This window comes from Nicotiana sylvestris, chromosome 4 (genome assembly GCF_000393655.2).
Source record: "Nicotiana sylvestris chromosome 4, ASM39365v2, whole genome shotgun sequence".
Taxonomy (NCBI): Eukaryota; Viridiplantae; Streptophyta; class Magnoliopsida; order Solanales; family Solanaceae; genus Nicotiana; species Nicotiana sylvestris.
In genome coordinates, this window is record NC_091060.1 from 26125465 (window position 1) to 26137789 (window position 12325).

At 39.2% G+C, this 12325-nt stretch overlaps 1 protein-coding gene across 1 annotated transcript; it reads right to left on the minus strand.

Moving 5' to 3' along the window:
- Window positions 1–5355: 5355 nt before the first annotated feature.
- Window positions 5356–11574, minus strand: LOC138889349 (uncharacterized). Its single transcript, XM_070172645.1, has 6 exons — window positions 11440–11574; window positions 10995–11385; window positions 10530–10937; window positions 6121–6279; window positions 5804–6072; window positions 5356–5721 (listed from the first exon to the last, which is right to left on the minus strand). Exons 1-6 carry the CDS (start codon window positions 11572–11574, stop codon window positions 5356–5358), a joined length of 1728 nt encoding a protein of 575 aa, XP_070028746.1.
- Between the last annotated feature and the right edge of the window lie 751 nt (window positions 11575–12325).

Here is a 12325-nt window from a genome sequence, read left to right on the forward strand (position 1 = left end):
CAGTAGTTAACTACGCTTTTTTTTTAAAAACAAATGTGCAAGCAGGATCCTAGAACATGGTATCTAATATGCACATGCAAATTGCAAGGTTGTTGAAAACTGAATCCCTAAGGCATGATTTCTAAGTGTACACAAGAGTTGCAGAATTTTTGAAATAACAGCTTTTTATACTAGTGTTGTTATTGCCCTAGGAGCAGGATTTATAAGTGATAGACATAAAGCATGGACTAATGAATGAAGTGCTGAAGCAAGAAACATAGGTCCTAAGAATATGGTTTTCTAATGCATGTATGAATCCTAAACATGGTTTCTATTGTACAATTAAGAATATAAACCTAATAACATGCTTTCTACCCTTTAACAACAACAGCATGCATATTTCCCCATCCATTTTCACTAGCCACCCCAATACTTGTTTACAAATTATTACAGACGATGATAGAATTACATAAGAAATGAAAAGTAAGAAGTTACAACTATAAGAAGCCTGATTCTGACTTCCTCTCTGAGTTATGTAATAAACCACCTCAAATGCCAATGTTGTTCCAAAGCCTTTATCATATCTGGGTGTGTCAGAGTTCCCTAAGGACCTCAAGGGACCCCGGGCAGTGCTCACACCCATATTGCATAACCAAGAGTAGGTGTAGTGTGGAAGGACCAGCTCTTATGTATCCAGGTTCAGAGGGAGCTCAAGGGTCTCAAAGCAAGGCTCACACAAGAGGGGCAGAACCTAATGATCTAAGAGTGCATGTGAGAGTGCTTGACATGGATTTAAGAGAGTTGAGTTGGAAAACAGTTTGGAAAATGATTGATTTGAAGTAAATTTGCAACAGCAAGAGAAGAGTTGATTAGGGAAAAATAGTTTTGAAAAGGGGCAGGGAATCAGCACATACAGAATAGGTCCACAGTACAACTTCAGCAGTTACAAACAAGGAAATAGGGGATTGGGGACATAGAGGATCCAAATCAGAAACACATAATTAGTCATGAATCAAGTACATTGGGAGACATGCTAGTTGAGAGATATAAACAGGAACAAGTAAACATGCTAATCACACTTCAACAAAGGAGGGCAGAATTTTTAAGCATATTGAGTAAAGCAGTAAACAAAAGGTATAATTTAACAACATGAGCCATTAAGTTAGTGCAGAAAGAGACAAGGATTGACAAACAGGGAACACATAGAGTTGAGTTTCAGAATTTAAACTAAGAACATACCAAAGTTGAAGGAGCAAAGTGCAGAAAAAGTAAAGTAATAAGAGTTCCACAGTCTAGCCTTGGATTTTAGTCGGCTAGACAAGGCAGTAGCACAAGTAATAGAGAAAGAAAGAGAGTTTGAATGTGTAACGTGTGTTTTAAACTCAGTTGTTCGTATCTTTAGAGAAGAGAGAGTAGGGTATTTTTAGATTTGAAAAATAAGTAGAAAATAAGGTAACAAGTAAAGGTATAACACAAATATAGAAATAATCACAATCAAAATCCCATTAATACAAGTACTTTCCTTTAATCAAGGAATTACTGGTCAAACGGATGCTAACAGGGATAATTAAGGAAAGGAAATCAATTTGAGAAAGATTGATTCTTTACCATATAAGGGATAGTAAAAGTATAGAGTATATAATCGAGTCTAGGTACAGAATATATTTAATTTGGGGAAAGGATTCAGCAGGGGTGAAACATCACAGCAAATTAAGGAAGGGAATCAATTAACTTAAACAAACGAGTAAAATTAGGGGTTTATAAGAAAACCTTGCAATCAAACCATAACTTAAGGAAGTCAAGATCAATCAAGAAGGAGTCATGATTCGGCATTTCGACATATAAATAGAAAAGAATGAACAGGCGTATCAGATATGCAGGGTCAAACATATTGACAAAAAGAAGCAAACTAGATGAACACAAACATACAAAGGTGACATGAGTAGGCTAAGGACTACTCGAAGCATGGTAGTTAACAAAATCAAGTAGTCATGGCTAACACGTAGAACCAGAGTAGAAAACCAAACTAACAGGTAAAGAAGATCAGAAACAAGTAAAGAAAGCCTTTAAACTCACAGTAATAAGTGAAGGAAAATTTCGAAGAAATTAGGGTTTTGAGTTAAAAAATGGTGAGAACTCAAAACCATTCAAGACAAACAAAGAAAAGGAATCTAACCATCGAAGCAAGTATACATACAAAATAAATAAGACAGTTTTAGAATCCCGGATAAAACCAAAATACCTAAGGTTTTCAACACGATGAACCAGGTAGAAGAAGACATAAACAAACCGTTTAAATATAGTAAAATCATAAGACAACATTGAAAATCGGAGAAGAAGTCTTTTAAAAAGAGGTTAAGAAAACCCTAATTGTTGGAGACGAAGAGTCACTTTGAAGGAAATCAAAAAACTTTTGAGAAAACACTAAGAGGTTCATAACATGCACAGATCTAAGACAGATCTAAAAGAAAATCAGAAAGCTCTTAAAGCTAGGGTTTCAGAGAACCTAGAAAAAGTGAAAAGACTTCGAAAAGTTACTGATCTAGCCGGAAAAGCCATGGATCTGACTCGAACGGCCATGGATGGCCGGAAAAAGGACCATGGATAGAAGTTGAGCAAGGTCTGGACTAGATCTCTTCGAGATCTTTCCATGAAATCACGAAAACAGACAGCAAGTAGACATAGGAGACCAATATATGTCTCAAACAGCCATGGGAGTCTATGGATTGAGTGAGAATCGGAGGGGATTAGGGTTAGTTTGGGTGGCGGCGACTAGGGTTTGGGTAAGGTTTCAGAGAGAGTTAGAGAGGAAGGGGATTCAACGGCAACAGGTTGGTGGAAATGAATTAGATTAGGGGGGTCGTTTAGGTTTATTTTAGGCAGGTGGAATGGGGACCGTTGATCTGAATGATCAACGGTTCATATTGAGTGGAGTTGGTGGGGATCCGGTTTGGACTTGGGTTAAAATTGGGTTAGGGTCGGGTTTAAATCAAAATTGGACTGGGGAATTGGGGTCCGATTTGGGTTATAATTGAAATACAAAAGGGTTTGTTATTTAAATAGCTAATTTTCCCTTTTAATTTATAAAAATAGTAAATAGTTTCTGAAAAATAAATTAAAGTACTAAATAATTTATAACACATAATTAGCAATTTAAAAATACAGGATCCAATTTTATACATCTAAAACATAATTAAACTTTAAAATGGCTAATATTGCAATTATGTGCAATTTCGCTTTTAAAATGCTAAATAAAATTGTAAAAATTACTTTAGCCATATTTTGGCATAAATATAGAAATATAATAGAAGAATTATCAAAATAATAATTTTGGAAATAATTATTAAGGATTTTATGGATAAAAAAAAGGAAAAATAAATCAATTTAAACCTTTAAAAATAATGGAAAAATAATAAAACACTTGGACATGCTTATATATGCATATATATGCTATTTTGAAGGTACTTGGCATATAGAAAATATATAGGGAAAAATTGGGTATCAACAGCCATCGGTCTGTGGATGGAAAGCGGTGCTTAAATTGACCTTGGTACCTAATCTTTTCTGAAATGCCTGCCAAAAATGCACCGTGAACTGAGGGCCTCTGTCAGATATGATTGAAACTGGAGTACCATGCAATCAAACTATTTCTTTGATGTACAACTGCGCATACTACTCTGCGAAATCTGTTGTCTTTACTGGTAGGAAATGTAAAGACTTTGTCAGTCGGTCTACAATAACCCAAATTGAATCATGTTTATGGTACATACGAGGTAGACCTACTACGAAATCCATATTAATCATCTCCCACTTCCACTGTGGTATCTCTATATATTGAGCTAGGCCACCAGGCCTCTGATGCTCGGCTTTGACTTGCTGGCAATTTAAACATTTAGCCATATGATCTGCTACTTGTTTCTTCATGCCTTTCCACCAATACAACTCTTTCAAATCTAGATACATTTTAGTAGCACCTGGGTGGATAGAGTACCTCGAACTGTAAGCTTCCTCCATTATGGCCTTCCTAAGACCATCTACATCAGGCACACATAATCGATCATTCAACTTCAAAACTCTGTCACTTCCTTGAGTGAAAGCAGTGATTTCTTTGTTTCTAACTCCTTTTAGTTTCACTAAGTATGGATCTTCGTCTCGCTTAGCCTTAACATGTGCAACAAGGGAGGATTGTGCTAAGGCATAAGCAGTTATACCTCCTTCTTCGGTCTCATCCAATCTAATTCCATCATTTGCTAGTTTTTGAATTTCTTGACCCAAAGATCGCCTTTGTAATGCAAGATGGGCCAAGACACCCATTGACTTCCTACTAAGTGCATTTGCTTCCACATTAGCTTTTCCTGAGTGATAAAGGATATTGATGTCATAATCTTTCAATAGCTTGAGCCACCTTCTTTGTCTCAAATTTAATTCTTTTTGCTTGAAAATGTACTGGAGGCTTTTGTGATCTGTAAACACTTCAGAATGCTCGCCATAAAGGTAGTGTCGCCATATTTTTAATGCAAACACCACTGCTGCAAGCTCCAAGTCGTGTGTGGGGTAGTTCTTTTCATGATTCTTTAACTTCCTGGAAGCATAAGCAATAACTTTTCCATTTTGCATAAGAACACAACCAAGACTAACTCTGTAGGCATCACAATACATTGTGAACCCACCCGTACCTGTCAGCAAGGTTAACACAGGTGCAGTGGTCAACCTCTACTTTAACTCTTGAAAACTCTGCTCACAAGCGTCTGACCACTGGAACTTAACTGCTTTCTGAGTCAACTTAGTTAATAGAGTTGCAAGTAAGGAAAACCCCTCTACAAACCTTCTATAGTAGCCAGCTAACCCCAAGAAACTTCTGATTTCGGTTGGCATTGTCGGCCTTGGTCAGTTTTTGACTGCTTCTGTCTTCTGAGGGTCTACTTTTATGCTTTCACTAGATACCACGTGGCCTAAGAATGCCACTAACTGCAACCAGAACTCACATTTTGAAAACTTGGCATAAAGCTCATTCTCCTTCAAGGTATGCAAGGCTATTTTGAGGTGTTCTGCATGATCTTCCTTGCTCTTAGAATACACCAAAATATCGTCTATAAACACAATAATAAAGGTATCCAGGAATGGCTTGAAAACTATGTTCATGAGGTCCAAGAATGCAGCTGGAGCATTTGTAAACCCAAAGGACATCACTAGAAATTCATAGTGCTCGTAGCGAGTTCTAAAGGCTATTTTAGATATATCCTCTTCTCTGATTCTCAACTAATGGTATCTCGACCTCAAGTCTATTTTTGAAAAGTACTTTGCACCCTGAAGTTGATCAAATAAATTATCAATTCTTGGCAGTGGGTACTTGTTCTTAATGGTAACTTTATTCAACTACCGATAGTCGACGCACATTCTGAGAGACCCATCTTTCTTCTTGAAAAATAGGACCGGGGCACCCCACGGTGAAACACTTGGCCTGATGAAGCCCTTGTCAAGGAGGTCTTTCAACTGCTTTCTCAACTCATTAAGTTCTGCTGGAGCCATCGTATAAGGAGGTATAGATATGGGTTGAGTGTCTGGCATGAGATCAATGCCAAAGTCTATGATTCTTTCGGGAGGACGTCTCGGAAGGTCATCTGGGAAAACTTCTAGAAATTCTGTAACAACTGGCATAGACTGAAGAGCTGGTGGTTCTGATTCTGGATTAATGATGTGAACCAAATAGGAGAGACACCCCTTACTGATCATTCGTTGTGCCTTAAAGTAAGAAAAAAACTTACCTACAAGCAATGTTGAACTACCCTTACACTCTAAGACTTCTTAATTTGGAAATTGGAACCTGACTATCCTTGGCATGACAATCTAACATGGAATAGCAAGAAGACAACCAATCCATACCCATGATCACATCGAAATCCACCATTTCTAATTCTATGAGATCGGCCTTGGTGTTGCGACCTTGGACTGAAACTATACAACCTCTATAGACTCTTATGACTTTCACTGACTCACCAACTGGAGTAGATACTAGGAATGGCTCACTAAGTTGTTCAGGTTCTAGCACGAGGTTAATTGCAAAGTATGGAGTCACATATAAAAACATTGAACCTGGATCCATTATGGCATAAGCATTATGTGAGCAGACTAAAAGTATACCTGTAATAACTTCTACAGATGCCTCTGCACTCTGAATATCAAGTGTAGCAAACAAATGGGGTTGTCCCCCTCCCTGAGTAACTCGATCTGCACCTCTGCCTACCCTATGCCCGGTCTGATTGTGAGAACCACGAGCCTGAGGTGGTGCAACTACAGTATCTGAGGAACTAGAAGGACGAGTTGATCCACCACCGAAATTACATCGCAACTTGTGACGACCCGGCCGGTCGTCTTAAGAATTTATGCCCCGATCCCCTATTAACTGGTTTTCCCGAGTTTATTTCTGCTATTTTGATTTGTGGAGATGTTTGGTTTTGAGTTTCGGGGAGTACTTAAGTGTTGGAAAGTTGACCGTAGTCGGAACAGTGTGAAGACGGCCTCGAAATGGAAATCTGATGGTTTCGTTAGCTCTGTTAGGTGAATTCGGGTTTAGGGGTGCGTTCGGATTGTGTATTGCAGGTCTGTAGCTAATTTAGGCTTGAAATGCCGAAAATTGAATTTTTGAAGTTTCCAGTCCGATAGTAAGATTTTGATCCGAGGGTCGGAATGAAATTTCGGAAGTTGGAGTAGCTCCGTAGTGTTGAATGTGATGTGTGTGCAAAATTTCAGCTCATTCGGACGAGGTTTGCTAGACATTTTGATCGAAAGCAAATTTTGAGAAAATTTGGAGTTCTTAGGCTTAAATCTTTGGTTAATTCGAGGTTTTGATGTTGTTTTAGATGTTTTAAGACTTGGTACAAGTTTGGGTAGTGTTTTGTGACTTGTTGGTGCCTTTGGTTGAGGTCCCGGGGGCCTCGGGATGAATTCGGATGGTTGACGAAGGAATTTTGGAGTTTAAGTTGCAGCTTCAGCTGCTGGTGCTGTCATAACTGCACCTGCGGTTTGGGTTCCGCAGGTGCGGCGCTGCAGATGCGGCTCAGCAATTGCAGGAGCGGAGTTGTGGAGAAGCAGCAGGTTCCGCAGATGCGGGTAGTTAACCGCAGAAGCGGTACAGCACCTACGGACGGGAAATCACAGGTGCGGAAATTGGACCTTAAGTGTAAGTCGCAGATGCGACCCCTTTTTCCGCACATACTGCTGGGCAGATTATTTTAAAAGGGGTTCCGCGACTTTGGGGTTTATTTCACCATTTTTATCACGGCTTGGGAGCTTTTGGGACGATTTGAAAAAGGGATTTCAAGGGAACTTCATTGAGGTAAGGAATTTGGACCTCAAACTCGTTCCTATGCTATTATTTCACGGATTAGAGCTAGAAATCATGGAAATTAAGGGTGAAAATTTGGGGAAACTAGGGCTTAGTATTGGAGACCTTTGAGTAATGATTTGAGGGACCATTTGAGGTCCAATGTTGGTAATTTTGATATGCATGAACTCGTGAGAGTGTGAGGATTCTGAAAATATAAATTTTACCTGCTTCTAAGACGTGGGCCCGAGGAGCGTTTTGGTCATTTTACCTAATTTCGCGTATTAGATTAGAATTTAATTGTAGAATCATTTACTTGAAGTGTTATTTACATTATGCGATTGAATTGAATAGATTTGGGCCATTTTATAGTCGAGTACTCGTGGCAAGAGCGTGGTTTCGGGTTGATTTGAGTTGGTTCGAGGTAAGTGGTTTGTCTAACCTTGTGCGGGGGACTTTCCCCTTAGGATTGGTATTGTGATAATTGAAATGCGTTGTACATGAGGTGACGAGTGCGTACTTGTGCTAATTGTTGAAAATCTGGTTTTCATTAAGTAACTTTAATTGTGTTTTCCCTTTCTATTTATTCTACTTGCACTTTTAAACCTATTGTTAGTGAGAGAACATGTCTAATTGACTTAATTGCTTTAATTGCTTTAACTGCCTTATTTGTATTACGTGAAGCATGCTAGGTTAGAATTGTCTGTGTTACCTCATTATGAAGTTGAGTTTATTTGAGTACTCTGTGTGTCATTGTTGTGTGTTTTACTTTGGGACTACGGGACGGCATCCTGGGAGATCCCTTGTACGCATTTACGATTTGAGCTGAAATGCGGGATACCGAGAGATCCCCAGAATGTACATAGAGGATACCAAGAGATCCTCGGGATACCAAGAGATCCCTATCATACATTGGGGATACCAAGAGATCCCTATCATACATTGAGGATACCAAGAGATCCCTAGCATATATTGAGGATACTAAGAGATCCCTGGCATATACTGAGGGTACTAAGAGATCATCGGGATACTGAGAGATCATCGGGATACTGAGAGATCCCCGGTACCTTCCTTGTGGTTTGCCTTCATCTCTGTTTTCCGTTATTGTACTCTTATTATCTTGTATAGATTCTTACTGTAGATTCTCAGTTGTACTGCTTATCTTATCCTGTCATCTTTATATTTATTTAATCTCAGTAGGGCCCTGACCTTCCTCGTCATTACCCAACCGAGGTTAGGCTTGGCACTTACTGAGTACCGTTGTGGTGCACTCATGCCCCTTTTGTGCATGTTTTTCATGTGCAGATCCAGGTTCCGCTACTCAAGACTATTGGTCACGCCCAACTATGCCTTATAAAAGGACAATGCGGATGTTGCAAATATAACCTGAGTATTTATGCCCAGAGTCGAATCCACAGAGAATTAACCTATCAATTACTTTCGTTGGACTTACTAAATTCTTTAGAATCAACTTCCCCAAACGTTGTGAATAACAGTTGATGGTATATTTAATAACTAAGATTGAAAGTCAATAAACAGTTGTAAACTAAATATGCTTAAGTTGTGAACAATAATGAGAAGGTTCTAAGGTAGTGATTTCCCCTATTGATGGAATCCCTTCTGTTTATGTTTCATATAGATTTACCAACACATCTCTATCAACCATGAACACTCTTTTTACCGTGAATCTCTCCCGAGTAATCACGATAATTTACTAGACGCACTCTCCCGAGATACGCTAGTTGGCTTTGTTTATTACAGTTCACTTTAGATTGCACCCAAGACTTCGTTATCCCTAATCCCGCCTTTAAACCCGCAGTTATAGATCCCTCTTATACTTTGGGAGTGATGTTGTTCAACAATTACCTAAATATGCACTCTCTTCCGAGTTATGCATACTAAATAGGCACAGCTAATTGAGGATCCTGTCAATTAACTACAACAAACACATAGTTGAACAAATAGAGATTAAACTGGCAAACTATATTAACATAATCAAGAAGTTCATCCTTCAATAGGTTCCATTAAAACCCTAGACAAAGGATTTAGCTACTCATGACAATGGGTAAATAAACTATGAAAATATTCATGATCAAAATTGCAAGAAAAATAAAGAGAAGAAGAAAATATGATGTTTTGGATGATCTCTCACACTTGTTTTTCTTGCTAAAGTACTCTCTAAAACATTACATGCCTCCCTTGGGCGAGTTCTATTGTTTAATATAGGGTTTTGGGCTAAAAATCTCGTGTTTTGTACTTCAGTCCCTCAATTTTCCGCTTCCTATCGCGGTCCTACCACGGTTACGCCAGGACCGCGGCCAACTAGCCTCTCAGAATCCGCAACAGCCTTCTGCCGCGGTCCGATCGCGGTTACGCCGGGACCGCGGCAGTCCATCTCTAGTTCTGGTTTTGCTGCCTTCGCGTGGTGCACTTAGCGGATATTGTAAGATTGGCCTCTTTTTCTCCGTAATTGATCCCAAAAGTACTCCATAGACTGCTTTTATTGTATATAGCTTGCAAAGCATGAAAAACACTAATCAGAGCATTTTGTTATCACTTTTTACCATAAAAACTATACAAGAAGGTGGTTCTTTAGGGCCTAATTATAGTCCAATTCACCTATTATCAACTATCATCCTTGAGGAGGCGACTGCTCTAGAGACTTCGAGGTACATCTGCCGCGTCCGCAGACCAAGAAGTTCCTTTCTATTCTTGCTTTTAGTATTTAGCCCTTTTGTATTTTTCTGTTCTTATTAGACATTCTAGAGTTAGAGCTATGTAGTATTGATCTTAGCTTGTGATTCATGGGTTTCCGGCTCTTGGATTTATGTATTGGTATTGAGAGTTAAACATGGTGTAAGTCGAGCGGCACATTTAAACACTGTTACTACTTTATTTTTGTTTTAAATTGTTTTACTTCCACAAATTTTGGTTTTCTTCCGAAAAATAGGCTTACCTAGTCGCAGAGACTAGGTACCGTCATGATGGTTCACGGAGGGCGAACTGGGGTCGTGACATAACTTTAGGCAGTTGACCTTTATATGACCAATGTCTCCACAATGATAGCAACCATGAAACCCAAGCTTGCACTGACTTGAATGTTGCCACTTACATGTTCCACAAAGACCTCATTGGTGTGAATGTTGCTCAGCCTGACTCTGGCTATGTGAAGATGATGTCCTAAAATTCTAATTCTGGTGAGACTGATTTTCATAACTCTGAGTACATATGAGGGAAGACCCACCACCTGACTGATAACTAGATAGAGCTGGTGTTAATGACTCCTTATTAGAGGAATCCCTTCCACCTCCACTGAATGTACCATTAAACCTGCCCGTTGTTCGGGATTTCTTATTATGCTCTTTTTCCTCTCTCCTTTGTTGTCTGTCTTTTTCTAAGTGCTTGGAAAATCCCACAACAGAGGAGAAGGTTGTCATCTCTACTGCTGCAGCTGATGTCGTATACTTAATGTGGTAAGCTAAACCGCCAACAAACCTGCGAATCTTTGTTTTTTCTGTCTTAACCCTATGAAGAGCATGCTTAGCCAACCTTATGAATTCTATGTAGTACTCTTGCACACTTTTATTCCCTTGCTTGAGTTGTTCGAACTCTGTAGCCTTAGCTTCCCTATCCTCTTCAGGGATAAAGTTAGCCATGAAGGCCTCTTCAAATTCTTCCCAAGTAGGCGTACCATCATCTTCATCTCTTTTCTTTTCCCACATCTCAAACCAAACGCCAGCCACATCTCTAAACTGGTAAGCAACCAGCTCCACAGCTTCAACATCAAATGCTTTCATCACTTGGAGGGCTTTCTTGACACCCTCCAGCCACAACATTGGATCTTCATAAACTATAGAACCATGGAACACTAGAGGATTCAACTTTAAAAATTCATTTACTCTTGAGGACTCAGAATTGTTCTGGCTATTTGATTGAGGTGGAATCTCATCTCTTCTCTCGTTCTGGTTGGCCATGAAGGATTTAAACATTTTCATAGCACTATTGACTACATTAAACATCTGACCCACCTTTGGGGATATAGTTGTCTGAGTCGGAGCTGCTATTGGGGGAGGCACTGGATCCTGAGGTACTTGCTCATCATTATCCACCCGTTATTCACGTTCAACTCGGGGTACTTGGACCCTTTTTGTGGATCTACCCTTCCTTTTCTGAGTTAAAGCCTTCTTAGTTCTTCCTTGAGCCACAATAGTAGCAATAGTTTCTTGAGCAGCATTCTGAGTGTCGGTGTCAGAGTTGCGAGTACTAGCCATTTCTGCGAGTTTTGGAGAAACGAATACATTAGATAATTTCTTAGAGGTAGGATCTACTGCACGATCTAAAGTATGAAAAAATGAGATTTTTCCTAAATGCTTGTAGCCTCCTGTTTATAAGTATAGCGCGTTTCATACCCATAAACAAGACTCTACTAACATGGCTTCATAGACCCCTCTTAAACCCGAGGCTCTGATACCAAGTTTGTCACGGCCCATTTTCTGAACAAGTCGGGACCGACACTCGATAACTAAACATGATTGAGTGAACCATCTCTGCTTATTAAATCTATTATAATTCCAAACTTTATATGCAACAAGGCAATACTCTAACCAAATACTTTTGATTAATTTAAATATTTAAATAAATCAACTCCAAAACTTTATTCGTAGTAACTACTGAATTACTACTAAGTTATTATCAAAAACATCTGAATATTAACCCAACGACTATGTCTATGAAGCCTCTACTGATAAACTGACGCACTGCTCAGGGCATGAGATTTCATGGTCAGTTCTCTAAGTAAACAAAGAAATAGCTAAATAAAAATGACTCTAAGGAATACTCCACGAACAAAAGCGGAGCTCACCAATAGCACTGGAAAGGAGGGAAGTCCTAAACCGTAGCCTGCTCGCCTGCAAAACCGGTTCCTACATTGTACCGCAGACCAACGTAGGTTCCCAAAAGAGAACGTCAGTACCATCCATTGTACTCAGTGAGTCTCAACAACAGGGGACGAAACTTTAATAA

What these genes read in the sequence shown, in the direction of transcription:
- LOC138889349 (XM_070172645.1), bottom strand. Translation starts at nt 11,574, where the DNA reads ATGGCTAGTACTCGCAACTCTGACACCGACACTCAGAATGCTGCTCAA. An exon ending in TGGTGGGTCTTCCCTCATAT is followed by an intron (nt 6,280 to 10,529) that starts GTACTCAGAGTT and finishes CTAGTTCCTCAG; the next exon opens with ATACTGTAGTTGCACCACCT. An exon ending in GTCATGCCAAGGATAGTCAG is followed by an intron (nt 5,722 to 5,803) that starts GTTCCAATTTCC and finishes TCTTACTTTAAG; the next exon opens with GCACAACGAATGATCAGTAA.